At 37.2% G+C, this 18,404-nt stretch overlaps 1 protein-coding gene across 1 annotated transcript in view; it reads right to left on the bottom strand.

Annotated features, from left to right (window-relative positions):
- Positions 1-18,149, bottom strand: part of PPP2R5E (protein phosphatase 2, regulatory subunit B', epsilon isoform) — a 29,478-nt gene extending 11,329 nt beyond the window's left edge. The window contains exons 1-3 of the mRNA XM_009580966.1: positions 17,955-18,149; positions 5,902-6,003; positions 3,642-3,734 (exon numbers count right to left, since the gene is read on the bottom strand). Coding sequence (XP_009579261.1) covers positions 3,642-3,734; positions 5,902-6,003; positions 17,955-18,080 — 321 coding nt within the window. The 5' untranslated portion in view covers positions 18,081-18,149. The remainder of the gene's footprint in view (positions 1-3,641; positions 3,735-5,901; positions 6,004-17,954) is intronic.
- Positions 18,150-18,404: the final 255 nt, after the last annotated feature.

The raw sequence follows: 18,404 nt of genomic DNA, 5'->3' as shown, positions 1-18,404 counted from the left end.
TCCCTTTGAATCCTCTACCACAAAAGTATGACCTTCCCCCTACCCCTTCTTCTTCATCTGTTTTGACACCACAACATTGGCTATTCTGGCAGACATTTGGAGTAAGTTAGAAGGTAAACTTTATTTAAAACCAAACCAAACCAAACCAACAAACAAAAAAAACCCCAACCAAAAACCCACCAACGCCCCCCCCACAAATGCACAGAAAATAGGGAAGTTTAAGATAGTAATCATAAGCAATCAGTATCTCTCTTGCATGAAAAAGAAAGTAACTGTCAACCAGCACCTGTCCTGCATGAGAAACAAAGACAGTTTGCCAAAGAGGTCTTACAAATGTATAAGATGCTGTCAGAAAATTATTACAGGAATGGTAGAGAACAAAATTATCTTGGCAGAAAACAAAATTATCTTGGATTCACAAATACATAAATACCTATTATAAGTAGATATGTCAGTGCATGTATACTACCTGATCTCTGTTAAATTGCTACACAACTTTGAGGAGGTGAAAAAGAAAAAAAGACAGAAAAAGATAAAAAGTGTTAAGCTGTCTGAGATTTTGCTTTCTAACATCCAGATTTAGGACTGATGTACGTATTCTTCTTCATTGTTTTGGATCTTTCTGTAGCTTGTTATGAGATCCCACTATCTTTTCCTTGCAGTAAGAATCTGTGGTGGGAATTTCATGAGGAAACAATGAGGTTTGTCAGCTGCCCTCCAAAGGTTATAAACACATTGCTTTGTTCAATTAGTTCTACAGTTAAATAAATAAATAGTCACCTCATCCTTCCCCAAATAGCAAATTTCAACCAAAGACAGCAAACAGCTGGAAACACTTATGTTTTTAATTTTCTTACTGGATTGCTTTTAGGAGCAAAAATATTTATATTTCCAGTTCTGTTATACAGATCCTCTGTGGAAACATTGCTGAACTAAGACTCAGTCTCTCATTTAAGAGAGATAGTTATTTTGATATGTCCAATTTGTTATCAGGTTTCAACAATAAAGTCTTATTGTTATGGATAAGCTGAAGACTTCCATAATTTACGTGATTATTCTGACACTAAACATACATAGAAAAGGGACATAAATTTTCCAAAATAGCAACGTACATAACACAGACACTTGTGGATATATTTGAACAGTATGTCTCTTAGCAACCACTGCCAACCATTTCAGACTGTATATAAGCAAGCTTCAGAAACGAACACTTACACTGTTAAGTACAGCATTTTATCAAAACATACATCTGAAAGCCAGAAACACATCTATAGTCAAAAAACAAAAGCAAAAAGCAAGCAAACAAGAAAAAGATTGAAAAATGCCCTTTAAAAAAACTGTATCATTTTTCATACAGGCAGTCTTACTGCTAAGAAACACTTCATTAAAGTTCCTCACATTTTTAAAAAACAAATTAATTTAGAGAGAAAGCTGATTTCAAAGACTGTCACACTCGTGTCATCAAACACCAAACATGCTTAATGTTCCTAAGTCTCAAATTGGTTTCCTATGTAAGTGATCTGTAGTCACAGATTCTTCAGTGTTACTCTAGACACACAACAAATACATTAAGTGGAAGGACACCCCAGTTCCTACAGGCTAAACACAAACACTTATACACATGGAAATGTATCTGCTTGCATGTATATAAAAGGCTCAACAGAACTTTTTATAGAAAAATGTGAATTTTGAATTGACACACTGTTTGTAGCAATATATAAAAAAGCATCACCTAACCATTCTTAGAATTCTTTTGAACTTGAATTGTCGTATCATACATTTTCAGATACGTAGGTTTCAAAATCTCGTATTTCCCTCTTTCAGTACATACCATTCTTTCATTTAATAGATTTATTAAAGACTAACAGGATTAATTTAATTTAAAAAACAAACAAACATCAATCCTTGTTTTAGACCCATTCTCCTGTGCCAAACTGTAACAGGTTTGAATGCCTAGAAAGGGCATGAGTGAGATGCCACCAGTCACGGCCAAGTTCAGCAGCACATAACAGGAGCATCTAGGAATTATTTTCTCTAGATTTTGAAGTAGAAGACAAGCATTCCTTCTAATGCAATCCTGCTGTATATAAAGAAAATAAAATCAGTCTGGTGTCAAGAGTGATTACCCCCACATGCATATTCTTACATCTCCACCAGGTATTGGATGATCAGCTTGGCGCACCCGCTTGTTCAAATCAATATTTAGATGAACAAAAAGGAAACTCCACCACAGAGGTTTGATCCAGATGAATAACGCTTTTGTATTTAGAAGATGGATAAAATAAAAACATAAGTATATCCCATTGCTTTTGTAGGGTGAAGAAGGTCTTGTGATATTAATACGGAAATTGAAGTCCCTTCTTTGAATATTTGAATTTAAGGATAGAAATCGCTCTCTTAGCTACGTTTACTCAGGTATTCTTCCTATGAATAACATACAAGGACAGTAAAAGCACTACTTTTGTTGCCTGAGCGCTATATAAGCTCCATGACAAAGGGGTGAGAGAAAGGTCTTCAGAAATGCTGAGTATCTCCTGCCACTTCTAGTTTGGCTTTTATTCAAGTCTCAGCCTGCAAGGGAACTCCCTTTTCTAACTAAGTAGGAATCTTTCTAAATTTCCCTGATTTCAAAAGCAATCTATAGACAGCATTAAACACAAAGTTCTTTCTGACTTCGCAGTTATACAAAAATTCACGATGGGAACAGAAAACACAAGACAAGCCTATTCCCAAAAGCTGAAGACAAAAGTCGTATCTGTGGAGTTTCCTGGCTTATCCCAGAAAACATTTTCTTTCAGCCATCTCTGTTCTGGCGTCTGTCAAGGTCTGGACGAACATTCCTCAGTGGAGAAGACTCATTACTGTAGTTCCAAGTGAAATAACAAAGCACACAAGAAGCCTAGCTTGTACACAAGGAGGAGGAAGACGAAATACGTGTAAAATACCTGCCTACCAGCTGACCGACTGACAGAGGCTCTCTCTTCCGTTTAGCCATAACGATGGCAAGTAAACTACAAAAATAAAGCTACTCACTCTTTGCCAATGTTGTTTATTATTGGCGCTACTTCTTCTTCCATGCTTTTAATAGAGCTTGAACTTTATATGGCCTTTTGATTTACTTCCTCCCCGACCACTATAGCATCACTGTTTTCAGTACTGTGCTGGGAATAGGTTTGTTAATGAATTTCTGCCCCTGTTGCCAGCTCTCCAGTAGAGATAGAAGGGAGAAATATTCTCCCCTTCCAACAGAAATATTTTAACAATATTAAGACACATTAAAACTGGCGTTTAAGTAGCCTCTCTAGATAGCAGCATTTTTAAACTACTTGATATTAAACCTTTCATTTTTCAACAGTTACTGTTTCAGCTCCCTCTCATAACCAGTAAGTCAAATATTTTGATTAAGGTATCAAAACTGCAGCCAAACCAACTATTGTATATATCTATAGCAACAGAGACCGACATACAAAGACACACACACATTTCTGTACTTTCCATAGATTGAAAACTTTCATTGTATATGCTTGTTTAGCCTTTTTCTGTCGCAAATAAAGTTACACTTTCAAATTCTAAACAAAATCTTTTTAAAGAAATTTTTTTCAAAAGCAAAATGAAGCCTTAAAGAAAACAGATCAGCTTACCTGCAATACAAATTTCTGATCTATGTACTTTTTGGCAATGCTGGGCTGAAATTCTTGGCTTTCCAAAAACCGTATGAAAAACTCATATACAAGCTGCAGAAGAAAAAAAAAAAAAAACAAACACAAACACACAAAACCAACCATGGTTTAGTTTATGACTTGATTACTCTTTATAGTTTTAAGTACTTCCCTAAATTCTTTTGCTAGAAAATAAAATACTTATTTTTCCACAGAGCAAAAGGTTAAAAAGATGAAAAAGATTTCTCTCCCTTATCAAATTGCTACTTGAGAGTTAGAATTAATTACATGGGCTTTTTAAGTTAGTTTTGCTTATTTAACTCCAGTCGAAAACATTTCATCACCAAGAACAGGCACCGCCATCTTGTAATGCTTGTTATCATTTTGTAAAGCTTCCTACAGTAATTGGAAAGCACATTTAAACTGCCCTCTGAACTGCTGAAGTCACATCAAATACAGACATTACAATTCTGAAAGGGGTGGTGAAACAGTTGGAAATATTTAAATTAAATTAGAAACTGCATAGAGTAACGTTATACTACAACTTGAAACACAGAAGAAGAATACAAACCGGAATTTATTCGGAAGTTCCTAACTTACTGTAAAGATTAGCCTCAGGGCTGGAGAAAACCTGCTTACTTTCATGCAGTTCCATCTCTGCCTAAACTATTCTGTGGGACAGCAACACACTTTTCATTTAGTGGAGAAAAAGAGGAGTATAAAAGCCAGGCAAAAAAGAAGTGAAGTGAAACAGGGACTGCTGTGGTCTTGTAAGACAGCAACTCTGACTTGTCACTGATCGGATGAGCTACCAGCTAGTAATTCTCTTCGCTGAACCTTTTCAAGAAGAGCAGCCATTGGAAACTTTTTCCCTTCTGACTTCAGTGAGTATGAATATTGATATGAAAGGAGGAAGGAAGCTAAAAATTACATTTTAAAATAATTTTAAACTTTTCCATGCAAACACCAATATGCTGCAATGCTGCTGCTGCTGCTTTATGTCAGTGTTCTCTGACTTCTAAAAGGAAACAATAGGAAATCAAAAAGGGGGAGAGAGGTTTAGAAATATCACAAGGAAAAAGTGATAGCTTACATAACTAATATTAAATCATCAGGAAATCAATTCCATCAACTCCTGACAAATACTTTGGTGCATTTCTTCCTGACAATGGTAAATCATCCACTGGCTAAGAAACTCCATCATTTCCATGTAAATAATGACTTCTAAAGCTACAGCACTAGTGTCAACAAACATAAGATAACAGATATGTATGCCTGTCCAGTTTCCAGGCAGGCAAAGCGATTCAGAGCTGCCTTGAAGCTTTCAAGATTCTTATTTTTGTGAAATTTAAATACAAATGAGGGATGAAACCTACATTTCAACAGATTCTAAATTTGGAAGCACAAAAGAGTGAAACAAACTGCTCACAGGCAAGGATTGTGCATGCAACTGTCAAATAAAATCCGCTTTTCAAGCTGAGATCCATCGTGCTCCTCTGCTTACAGAAACTCCCAGACTCCACAAACTGTTACTCAGGCAAACTTCTTCTAAATGTACTAGTGGTGTAAATCATTGTCCTGACTAACACAGGCAGGATCTGCATCTATATTTTCTATAAAGGAATTTACTGCATTAACATCAATGATGCTTTCTCCAAAATTAGTTTATGTTCTTTGTTGAAAATACCTTGTGTTGACACTTGGTATCATCCCTTCCTACAGAGGAAGGGACAATACACAGCAGTGAGCATGCATCCTGCTACAAACACTTGAAAGCCAACCTCGACCAAGGGAAAGGATGGAAGACTTAGATAGGGATGTAGATTCTCATGCATTTTTCTGATCAGCTGCCAACACCTGTGTACTTTTGTATGAAAATCAACTACCCTCAGTAAAGCCAAACTGCTAGCAGTATCACCCCCACAATGCTCTTGCTGAAGTTGCTGAAAAACACTTGTGCATCAGAGCAGTTTAGAAAGGAAAGTAATTTTTAAAACAATGAAGGAAAACAGGAATATGAGGGACACCATCAATACAATTTTGAAAGAAAGCTTTAACATTTTGCAAATTTCACAAAGTACTCTCCCATCTTTGTAGGTACTATATTATAGCCATGAACGATACTAATAAATGTTAGCGCCTCACAGACTAGTTCTGATTCACAGGTTAAAAAAAAGCTGAGAAAATTATTAGACACATGAAGCAATGATAAGCATTTCTTCTGAGATGAATGATCAAAAACCTGTAAATGTGGCCATGATGCCTCCAAGGTGGGCTCATCTTCTTCTGGATCAAATTCATTGCTGTCACTAGGTGGGAGAGTTCTGAAGATATTGCAAGATACCTAAAAAAGTGAAAGAAAGAATAATGAGATCTGTTTTTCAAATAGGTACTAGATTTCAGGATGTATGTCTATAGCTACTCTATCTGTCCTCCATCACGTAAGCAGTATTTTTTTGCCTGCTGTCTGACAAAGTTCTTTAGCAACAGCACAGGTCTAAGGAACCTGTCACTTTACAAACCTGCCACCAGCCTTGGCTTTCCTTTCTCCAGTTCTTTCTGCTTCTTCTTTCCACTGATATCCCAGCATTACCCAGTCTGCCACCGTTTCTGTCCACCACATTCCAGATGAGCCCACCAGCATGTAATTCCCAATCCTGCTGGGTATCAATGGGCTGAGAGCCATGACCATTTAGGAGTTGCGGGAAATGCCATCAACATGCATTTACAAGAATTTTCATACAACACTTGGTTATTTTTCTTTGCACAGTGAAAACATCAATGATATCTGCTTAAGGTCTCATCTGTTGGAACTTGTTAAGACTTGCCAGTGCTATTCACACATTATATGCCTGGACACCTCATGCCAAGCACAGAGCTTGGTACTAAATGCAAGCAACAAATCGTATTTGCTCGTCACTTAGTCTATATTTTATTTCATGGTTGGTTCGCTTTGCTTAATCTTATTTAGAGGTATTCTGCTGAGACTGCTTGGCTTTGTGAGGTTCATGCTATCAGCAAAGACTGAACCGGAGTGCTTTCCTGGGTTAATTATAGTGCTGAATGGATTGTACAGCTTATTATGCAGCAAATCTGATAAACTGCAAACATGCTGTAGGGCCTTTTCTGCACTTTGAAGGTGATGTGCCTTCTTTGCACTCTGCTACTGCATTTGACCCATCTCTAAGTTGGTTAATCAAACAGCTGGGAAAAGCAGCATGTATCTCCTAATCCCATCTATACATGACCCCTTCATAGTAGTTCAGACAAACTAAGCTATTTAAGAAACAAAGCTAGTATGTTTTTCAACATCCTTATCTATTTTTCCAGCCTTTTACTCCTGTAAATGTTTTAAAGTTAGTCTGTAAGGCATATTTTCAGTATGCTGGCAACTTAATAAGAAAGGGCACTTCAAAGCCAAGAGTTTAAATGCAATCCAAATACTGATAAAACCAGATTGAGATAGACAGAGTGAAGTTTTAGAATCTGCAAGACAAACAGAATGGATTCAGGTACTGCATAAACAGAAAGATGAAACAACAGAAAACTGTAGGAAAGCACATGCGGTGCATACCAGCGAGGAATATTCACTGAACACAGGGGAAAGACAAAAGAAGAGTAAGTAAGGCAAACCAGCGAGCATAGAAAAAACAGAGGTCACACAGGTTTCTGCTTGGACTTTTTTCTTCTTGCCACAAGAGGGTGTATTTCACTAGAGTTACAGTAAAACATACTTTTACAGAAGCCTTCACTGTACACGTAAATCTCATGTTTTCAAGTCGCATGGCTTTCAACCTTAACAGATACAGCACTTACTATAGCCTGTGCTGAACTCTATTTGCCCTATGTGCATACCTGCCCAGTAATTACTAGCATTTATTAGGAGATATTCTTTTTCTCCTTTCTCCATCCTCTTCCCCTGACTCATTCACTTCTCTCAAGAGCCCCTCCATGAAAAGACTTTTTGAGTCTCATGAGGAGAATTCAAAGAACTATTCCAGGAATACACACATGTTACAGTTTGCCTTTCCTCAAGGATTCCTGAGCTCGTCCTTCTACTATCCCTGATATGAAAAAGCAGGGAGAGGAGGAAAGTGATCAGAATTAGCAGGACAGAGTTGTTTCTGTTTTAGAGCACAGAGCAAAAGAGGGTAGACAGCCCAAACAGTTCCCAAGTAAAAATGGGGAAATGTACCTACTGGTGCCTTGGATCCGAACGTCTGGGATTCTGCAATACTTACTGAAGCGTTTTTTGGTTAATGCTTCACATTCAAAAATCCCAGCTTTCTCAGATTTGGACCAAAATAGGGAACTAGCAAAACCAAACGCATTCCACAGCTATTTCTTTTTTCTGCTTTAAACTTCATTTGAAACATGAAAGAAATTTTTCTGCAAATTTAACCATCATAAATTAATGAAACCTGTACCAACAGATCAGAGAAAACATAAGTATTCATCAGCTATTGTGTTTAGAAACTGGAACAAATATTGAATTATGGCACAAGCAAAACCTGCAAGGAAAAGTACATACTTTCAGAATGAAAAGCTAAACTAAGACAAATTCCTGTAAGATATAAATGAAGTCAAACCAAGCCTCAAGCAGTTAGTGCCAGGGCTTTAACAGCATGACAGAAGTATGAAGGGTTCATCAACAATTAGTTAAGTGCCAGCACTGACACCTGAATCTTGAGCTTCTAACAAAACCATTATGATTTCTGGAGAGTGCCTATTAAAGAAGGCCGGTCTTAAGGCAACTCAAAAGCATTTTTTTTGCATAAGAAAATTAACATTCAAGAGTAAATGCAATGCAAGTTAGAATATGGTCCTCGTATACAATTTGCTCTCTTTAATTTTCTTTTTTGCATTAGGAGTAAAGATAAGCTATACGGAGCCAAAATGCAGATATTCTCCTGAGAAGAACAGACAGAACAGGTTATCTTTAAGTGATTTCCCCAGGTTATCATAATTTTCAAAGATAATGTGTGCCATTACAGTTACATTAATCACCACGACACAGCACGATAGCTCATTTACATGCAGTGTCAATTTATAGCATGCTTATCTACATCAGTAGCCTCTGGGTGGCTAATGTTTATAAGTCTCTAAGGGAGAACCGAAGGCAACAAGTTCTTTCATGCATGAACTGCCCAGCTGTACGTTAGAGACTTTGACAGCCACCACACAAAGATGGGAATACGCTACATCAAATCTGGAAAGAATAATTTTTCTCAGATAGGCATAAGGTAGCTATTTAGTATCTACCCCTGGGCCCAAGCAGCATGCCAAAATTCCTCAGCTGGATAGCTGAATCATTTCTCTTCTGACCTCTGTTGGACCATCAAGCCAAAGGACATCCCTGCCAGCCTGCGTATACAGTCCCTGATGATTCCTCGCCCATAGCCAACACAAATGACTATTGATCAATACTGACTTCCGTCTTCCACTAATTAGGAATGCCTCCAAGCCCAGATGATATTTTTGTAAAGGAAACCAGAACTCTAATATTCTAGAAAGTTGCAACATGACAGATCTCCCCTATTACGACCTCAAAGACATCCGCATGCTGTCCTCCATGACTGTCCCTTTCAGAAGCACACACCAAACTGGGCGCAGAAAAGTACATCACTGTACATCCCCCACTGTGCAGAATTTGAACACCCAAGTGCCAGAAACCAATTTAACAAATCAGTAAAATCTACCCATCAGCATTGAATCTACAATTTCCAAGATCGAGTTGGAAATGCCAAAATGGTAAGATTTTTAAATTGGAGATGCCCAAACACCTCTAAGTTCCATGTCAGTGTGTCAGTCAGGCACAACTCTGACTAGAAGCAAGACAAAAAGTTTTTCAGGCAATCACAAGTCACTGTCAATTCATTAAAAAAAACAAGAAGATAGGGAAGGCTGCTTTGATACCCCCACAAAGAATGAGCTGCAAGTTCTGAACAGATCTGACGACTGGTACCTGGCAATCCAGAACTACAAAACTATGAATGTACACTTAAAAGCAACAAGCTTCAAGAAAGCTCTGATTTTATCACCACATTTATATTTGAAAAAACTTTTAGAAAAGAAAGTACTAAGAGGCTTAAGTCTGAAGTCAGGAATAAATGTTTCCAGAAGTCTTCTCTTTGTCCCTCACTGGAGTGCTATAAAAATGACGACGCTGTACCAGAAACACTTCACAAATTCAATTTCAGCTCAGCGCTCCTACTCTGTGCTCTTTGAAACAAAGATTTTTATCAGTAATTGTTTTCCTGAATGAAGCCTGAAATGAAAACAAACATACACGCAGGGAAGCTTAATACATTAGCTATATAAAAACAGGATAAATGAATACCCGATTAGCTCAGAGGGAACACCTGTTCTTCTATCACCAGTATGTGGAAACATCCAAATAAACCCCATGTATATATGAAATTGAAACTGAGTATCTCTGCACACACAATGTTTAAACTACTGTGCATATTAACAACATACAGTAACAATAAAATGTAATTAAGCCATAACATGAAGCCATGCTAACTGGGAGACAACAATAGCCCCTGGAACAGATGCTGAACTTGTCCTTCTGAAAGATACCTGCATATGTGGTTTTTTTAATATTGTTTATGGATTTACATATTTTAGAGCCTGAAGTGCTACTGCAGTCACTCAGCTGTAATCTCTCTCTAAAACCCATTGAATTGATGCCAGAAGTTTGAATAAAGTACATCTTACAAAAAGAAATATCTAATTATAAATGATTCCACCAGCTCTCTTCTCCTAAAGTTTTACCACTAATTTAACTACAGCACTGCTTCTGATTTCAGGGTTGAATGTGCTTGATTCCCCGTTGTTTCTCATTAAACCACCAGATCTCTTCTACATCTGTATATATATTTGCATATGCAGTATGTATTTATTTATATACAGGTATTTTTATATAGACATGACACCTCTCAACCTCTGTGCTGCTAAATGGAAAGATAGAACCCAGCCAGTTGTTGGTTTCTTTGTTTTTAATCCTGTGATTATTCTTGCTTCCTTCCTTGGAGCTCCCACTGTGCACAAGTGTACTGGGGTATGTTTAAAAAGCCGGATCGTCTCCCTCTTTTTTTCTGCATGGTGCCATTTGAATTTATCACATTCACTTCTTTGAACAGTGCACTGTATCAGAAACTCATATTAAGACAGTCAAGATACAATGCTCAGAACCTTTTCTGCACCACTGCTTGCGTGAATACAGTCTTTCAGGGCTTAATATTATATGTCTTTTTTTTGCCCAGCAGAAATACTTTTGACTTGGCTACATTAAAATGAACTATGTTGGACTGCCAACACAGTCAATAATCCAGATCACAGGGTGGGGTCTTTTCTTGACCTTTAAATCTTTTAAAAATTCAATCAATAACCTGCAAGAATTTAGCTCTAGATCAGGACTCCTAAACTTGTTAGCTTACCATCACCCACTTCAGTGGTGGTAGCAGCTTCCACCCATACAGATGAGCAAGTGGCAAAACTGAGATCCTTAGGCTATGCTTCTGTTGGCAGAGAAGTGCAACAGGAGCAAGTTTGTAGAACAAAAGAGCTGGTGCTCAGGTGCAATGTCCACTCTATGTATGTTTAGAGGGAGGAGTTTCTTTCTAGTGATCTCTTGCATTGAAGCCCATTAGCAAGTAGGAGAGCATTAGGTACACTCCTAGAGTAGACATTTTATCCAAAAGGAATCAAATTCACAAACTCTAAAACTTCTCTATGGCAAGCATCGAAGTGCAGTAAGAACAAACGGGAGACCCACTTCGAGAGCACACTCACACCTGAGCCAGAAGTGCTAGCACAGACCCATCCCCAGGCAGCACCTCTGGGTACTGGAAACTGGAGCTCTGAAATTCCACTCTGGGTCACGTAGACCTGAACCATAAGAGGGTACCCTACTAGTAATAACCCCGTTCATCGCTATCTCCACGTAACTACATTTTGAGATGATCCAGTAGAACAGTTATTTATTTAATGTGTGCCCAGCTAATTCTACAGAATACAATCTAAAAAAATCATAGCAGTAACTCAAATATCTTGGACAAATTAAAGCACACAGTACCAGCAGAAAGAGCCCATGATCTCTAGAGTAGGCATCACATCAAGTGAAAGCCTGCCAATACATAAACTTGAACTCTAGACAGCATTACAAAGCTCACACTGTCTCAGACTCCAAACTGAAGAACAAAACAAAAAATTCAAAATGCAAGAAGATTCACATTGTGCTTATCTACAGACACAATGCTCAAAAGGTATTTAAGAAGATGACAAATGCAGGGTCGGGGTGTACACTCCTTTAAAAAAAAAAAAAAAGCTGCAGTCGACACAAGTAATTCTTGGAACAAAAATGTTTTTCCAGTTTATTTTTTTGCTTTACACCTAGTCACTGTACTATTATGCAAATAAAGCCTGACAAATGAAAGGCCTATGTAACCAACAGGAGGAATAATGGATACGGGCAAATGTAATTACATACTGTCGGGAAAAATTATTAGGGACAACTACTGCAAGAGGAGCTGCCTCCAAGTGATTTTTTGAGAGGAGTACAGAACATCAGGGCCTCTTCCTTTAATAAGCACTGCGGGTTTTGTACAAACTAGGTGTATAAAGAATGTGAATAATAAAAAGCATCTAACAGAGGAATTTGGAAATAATGCATTAAAGAAACCAAAGTTAGATTCTTTTCTTGCTTCTACAGAATTGATAATACTCACATTAAAGAAACAAGAACAGAATTTAAAATACGATGTGATTTTTATCTTTTTTTTTTAAACTTTGATAGCATGCTTGTTCTATCCTGGCTGCTTCTTTATGACAATTTTAAATCAAAGTCCATTTTGGGGGGTCAAAGGAGACTGCATCTTCCTTTCAGCATTTCAGATGGTTTCAAAACTATCTGTTGAACTTGTACTGATTCAAGTTAAGTTTAAGATTAAATCCTAGTATTTCACAGAATTCCTGAAGTTATATAAAATTCGTATTAGAAAAGAGACATTATTTGTCAATTCTTGTAAGAGTATATGATTTCACTTATTTCTCTTAAACTCGAAATGACATTTAGTATTATATTTTTAAATACAAGAACCAACAGGAACATACGCACAGGATTTTTGCTAATTCAAAAAGGTAACACTGAATATAGGTACACTTGCATAAAATCTCTATCCAAGAACATTTTAACACAGAAAACCCTAAACAGGGTGAACACTTAGTGAGCAGGGTGGCATACTTAGTCATAAGCTATAGCTAAAGCTATAGAAAATAAAGAAATTCATAATGCCTATAAAGTCTAACAGATAGCAAACATCCTAAAAATAGGTTCCTTAACATGCTAAAAAATTCATGGCTTAACAAGATATTCTTTATGTTTCAAGGGTCTGCCACAAACAAACTTCTGATCAGACTCTGCCCTCACATCTATTGAGACAAACCTGCAGAAAAAGGAATGCAATCCCTCTAGATTTTTGTCAGTAGAAAGAAGGAAAAAAAAAAAGGGAAAAAAAAGAAAAAAAAAAAGAAAAAATCAGAATCTGACCTTTCAAATGCAATTTTTGGTATTTATTTGGGTATTCATTTAACCAAGTTTCTTTCACTGTGTTGCGCAACACAGCTTCTGAGCCACAAGACATTTAATATGATGTTTCATTTTGACTATAGAGATTAGAGTTTTATTTACTTGATTTGTCATTACTGAAAAGATAAAGACAACAGGAAGCCAAAGGATTTCTGCACTTAAAAGAGAGGAGAACAAAGTAGTATTATTCCATTCTAAAAGGTACATCTCAAAAAAGTTTCATTAGCCATCTCTTATGGGCTGGCAACCGTTCCCAGATGTTGCATAAACATCATGGTAAACGCCAGGGGTTGGGTTTACAATTTTTGAAGAAGCAAGTAGGAGAGCTGAAATGTTGCTCACCAAGAGAGAGATTCATCCAGATTTCTCAGTTTAACAGCTTGTCAATTTTTCCTCTCCGATTTTAAATGAAAGAAATGAGTTTCCTCAATCTATGTCTTAATACCCAGAAAATACAAAAAGCTCTACTACATACACCCTTTAGGATACCACAGATAATAACAAACATTTATTTCATTCAACTACCATTACTTAATCTACCAGCAAAATCAGCATCATTAGTTTTAGCCTCTACATTTTGCTCAAACAGAAGCAAATTTTACATTAAATGTCCAATTATTGGCTCATGAAGTCGTATTACTGGCATTTCCTTCTTAGCAGAGTGTGATTTAATTGGCAAGGGCCTTTTTTTCCTAAGATTAGCCTAATTCTAAAGAATGTCATATGCCTTTCTGAACAACACATCAAACTGCAGGGGAAGCTCACCGAGCAATACCCTCCTGAATAAATCTGTCCAGCTTATGGCCATCAACACAAATCCCAACTGCTCTTCCCATCAAATGATATTGATGACAGTGACGAGGCCACTGCAACCTTGCTTTGGTGGCCACTAGTAAATGCAATTTTATTTTATTTTTTTAAATAAGCAGTAACATGCCAAACACTTCTGCATATATCAAGCTAAAGAGAGTGGTTCAAAGAAGCGGACATGCACACAAGTGATTTCACATTTAGCTATATACAACACCATATCATACGCTCAAGAGAACAAGATGAAAATATATGATATTACGATTAGGGATTAAGGTTTTAATGGCATGAATTTAGGATGACTGGCAGTAAAAATACCCAGGAGCTGTTATGCTGGCTACCACAAATGACTGTTTTTCAAACCCTTACATCATAAACCCATCACATTTTAGAAGTAATTAAAAATCTCAGAGTTTCTGAAGAATTTTTACAGGCAACCTTTTTCTATCCTACTATCTGTTAAGCCAAACTCCTTTTGGGTCACAAACAGAGAACACTAATATACACGTATGTTATAAAACTTCAAAACAAAAAAAGGCTCTTCCACAGATACTACTTTTTTGGACATTTTAGATAATTAAGATAAGAAAGCACTTTAGCCATTAATCCTTCTTTATAAATATTAGTAACTTTTTAAGTATCAGCTTCAGACTGGTATGCTTTTTTTTCTGCTCTTAAATGATGCCAAAACTCACAAAACAGCTTCTTTCTTTTTCCCCTGTTTACAATACTTCCCTTCACCTCCAAATTACAGTAGCCCAAAAGGCCAAGCAAGAAACTAATTCCTGGATTCATAAACACTAAACATAACAGGGAGGAGACCTTCCAAAGGGACAAAGAACACTTGTGCTCCATTTTGATCAGTTTTAAGATACTAGTCTTTCAATCAAAATACTCCTGTGACAATTGTGGCAGGCAGTCAATAGGGACGCTAATTTGGTCAGGAGGTAGATACTGCTGTTTTCTCCACTATCATGACAGGTCAGAGATTGTCAACACGACAGCTCCTTTGTGAACACAGTTGGAGACCTAAATGAAAATCCTCAAAAGCAGATAAAGGAGGCAGTAGCACTCATGAAGTCAATTGTGTACAGTTAAGTCTGTCTCAGCATACGATTATGAGCACAATTCTGCTTGAAACAAGAACATGCACTAATTGCAAAAAACAAGTTACACCAAACACAATGCTTCAGCACAAAGTGACTCATGCCGTCTCTTCATCAGGCAATATGTGCTGAAAACTTATTTTGTATAATATTAGAAGTCCTACCCTTCCCTCTAGGGCCTGTGTAACTGTACTCAAAGTGATGGAAAAGTCTTGCTTTTATAGGCAAAGACCAAGAGGAAAAATAGCATCTTTACCAGAGAGCCTACCCGTAAAATACAAAATACCTGAAACACACAAAAGCCCTGATGATGTGGTTTAGTAGAAACACTGCATTAGCATTCGTTGGGATGATCGACAGAAATCATTCATGCATTTGCCATGGATTCACTCACATGAATTCAATACCAGAGCTCAGCATCCTGCTTACATGGAATACAACCACCAAAGTGTTTTTCCAAGAGCGCATGCACCAAGGACACTGCTGGTTGCGACAGGCACAATTAGGGGACTCTGGACTTCCAATAGCTTACACCTTCATCAAACCACAGGTGGCTGTTGCAGGCTAGAGTTTCTTACAAAATTTAAATATTATGACTTTCTCAGGAAATTCTTTAGGAAAAAACATGTCCACTTCCCTAATTACTTAGGCAACTCTTCATTTGTAAAACATCCAGGTTTGGGCAGTCAGGGGTCACTGAGTAGCCAGATACAGGACTTGAGAATATTCTCACTCCTACCCTGCTTAAGTACCCTGGCACTGAAGAGAAAACGTAGCTTGAGTTCAGCACTGGAGCCCAAATGCAGAAGAAAGTAAGATGAAGAAGGGCATGATGCAAAGAAAGGATCAGGGGAATACTAGAGAAAAGAAGATAGAACAGTTTTCCATCAAAAATGAGCTAAGCTGAAATTGGAATTCCTGAAGTTCCATTAGCATCTGTGAAATTCACTGGAAAAATTCATGCTGTATCTTTACTTCCAGGGACTCCTCCATATCGTAGTTACAGACTATATTTAAGAAAATTATTTAAAACCATGCTTTTCAAACTATTTAGCCAATGCATCATTTCCTTAAGATAAAAACAGTTTTGTGAATCAACATAAGTGACTGCAGGGACAGTAGGACATGCTGGCAAAAGGGTTTTGCATCTCTTCTACAGTTCAAGTTCAGATTGCTTCATAGCTTATGATTTATGATTCAGACTGAACTTTATGAGCAGTTACAGATCAAATTCTTCTTGTTTCTTGGGGCCCAACCTAAGACAATACTGACTTGCAGAGTCTTTATTCTACAAATGTTGCTGCAGTAACCAACTATAATCACAGTCAATGCGAGAATACAACCTCAACAACAGAAACACAAAAAAAAATACCAAATTCTCCTGGAGAGTGAGTTTGAAGGCATCTCCTACACACAGAAAAAGTACCCGATTTTATTGCAGGTATGTGTGCATCAGTGTCCTGTCTATACACAGGGTATGATACAATACGTTCATCACAAGGGGTACAAGTGAGATTAAACTAACATTTGCAAACCATTTAGACACTACAGTGGTGCAGCACCACCAAAAGAATTCAGCAAAGAACTAGTAATTCCGTAATCAGACCAGTATTTGAATGGTGCATTAGACCACACGCTGAACAAATAACACAACAGGCAGAAAAGCAGTTCATTCAGAAGATTGGTCCAGTAGAGAAGGGAGAAAGGGAGGGTGGGGGAAAAGGGGAAGAATCTGATGACATAATTATATGCTTTCTGACAATGCATACACACAAAGAAGCCATATTAAGATTTTTCCATACACCCTTAGTTCTGTTTTTTTCCTTCACTATTAACTGCTTGATGATTCTGTCACAATTTACAGCTATTTTTAAATATTACAGACAAGCAACACAGCATGTATCTGTGTGTCAGAAAAGAAATAAGGAGCATATATAATGCAATGTAAAATCTATTCATGTTTTTCGTCTTACAGCACATGGGCAGTGAATTCCATGATCACACAGTTCCATTAGGAAACCAACATCACCAAATCTATATTTAACTAATTGCCTTCTCATTTAGATAAGAGGTTATAAGGGTTCTGTATGGTAGTACAGAATAAACATTTTAAAGCAGTGATTGATTTTGCCAATCGTAATGAACATTCTTCACCATATAGCATCTGGTACTGTTTCCATTTTTACATTGAAAACACTATTATTTGTCAATTTATACATAGAAGGTATGGCTTTATTGTTAAGTAATCTTGCTCACTCTAACAGCAGCTGCTATGAATCCACATAATACAACCACGAATTTTTCACACTGATTCTATACAACATTTTTAGCATTTATTATTTAAAAATCATTATCTGTGCATACTTTAAGCTATCTCTGCCTAAAGTACTCAAGTACACTCAAGAGCTTGGATGAAGTTCAAAGAAAGATAAGAAATCTGCAAAAATTATTGCATTATTTATACTGGCGGTGGGGGAGAGGCAGGATAGGTGGGGAGAAACGTGAGGGACTGATTTTATGGCTGCTGGCTTTCTCCATCAGGAAACAATCCATGTTTCCTTTCATACTTTTGTGACACTATAATAACCATCATCTACTTGACTTTAATTAAGCATATATAAAAATTAATATTTTTGTCTTTGGAGAATTATCCCCAAGTGATGTCTAGTAGAAAATACAAACCAAAGGCCTCATTTAATCCACCTACTCCAGGGTTCAATTTCGCCCACAATGCGTAACTGGAATTGCAAGTGGATTTAAAGAGACCATGAGAAAGAAGGAACTCACCATTCTAACTACTTCAGGGTAAGTCTGCTCTGTCAAACAGCCTCTGCTTATTGTAATGTAGTCCACCAGTTCATTAAGAGTGGAGCGCTTGTATTCTTTCATTTTAAGGTCTGAAAGCGTGTCCATGAAGTCAAAAATGACACAGCACTGTTGAAGTTTCTTTAGGAACAGTTCAGGCTGCTCTGAAGATGGAACGTCTATGAAACAAGAAAGGAAATCTTCGTGAGTCTGGCATCTTATTATACAAAACAGGTTTTCTTTTTGAAGATCAATTTCAAAGGAAAGCAGCATTCACACAATTTTTGTAAAACAGAGCTCAGATTAACAAACGAACCCCTTATAGGAACTGTATTACTATTGTGTGTTTGAGACCTTGAATAACATGTTGTAGAAGTAATTTAATCATCACCCACTATTAAGAAAATAAAGTTCACCAAAAAAGTCCAGGCT

Source organism: Fulmarus glacialis, unplaced genomic scaffold (genome assembly GCF_000690835.1).
Source record: "Fulmarus glacialis isolate BGI_N327 unplaced genomic scaffold, ASM69083v1 scaffold4117, whole genome shotgun sequence".
NCBI classification, from domain to species: domain Eukaryota; kingdom Metazoa; phylum Chordata; class Aves; order Procellariiformes; family Procellariidae; genus Fulmarus; species Fulmarus glacialis.
This window is presented reverse-complemented; position numbering and strand designations above follow the sequence as displayed.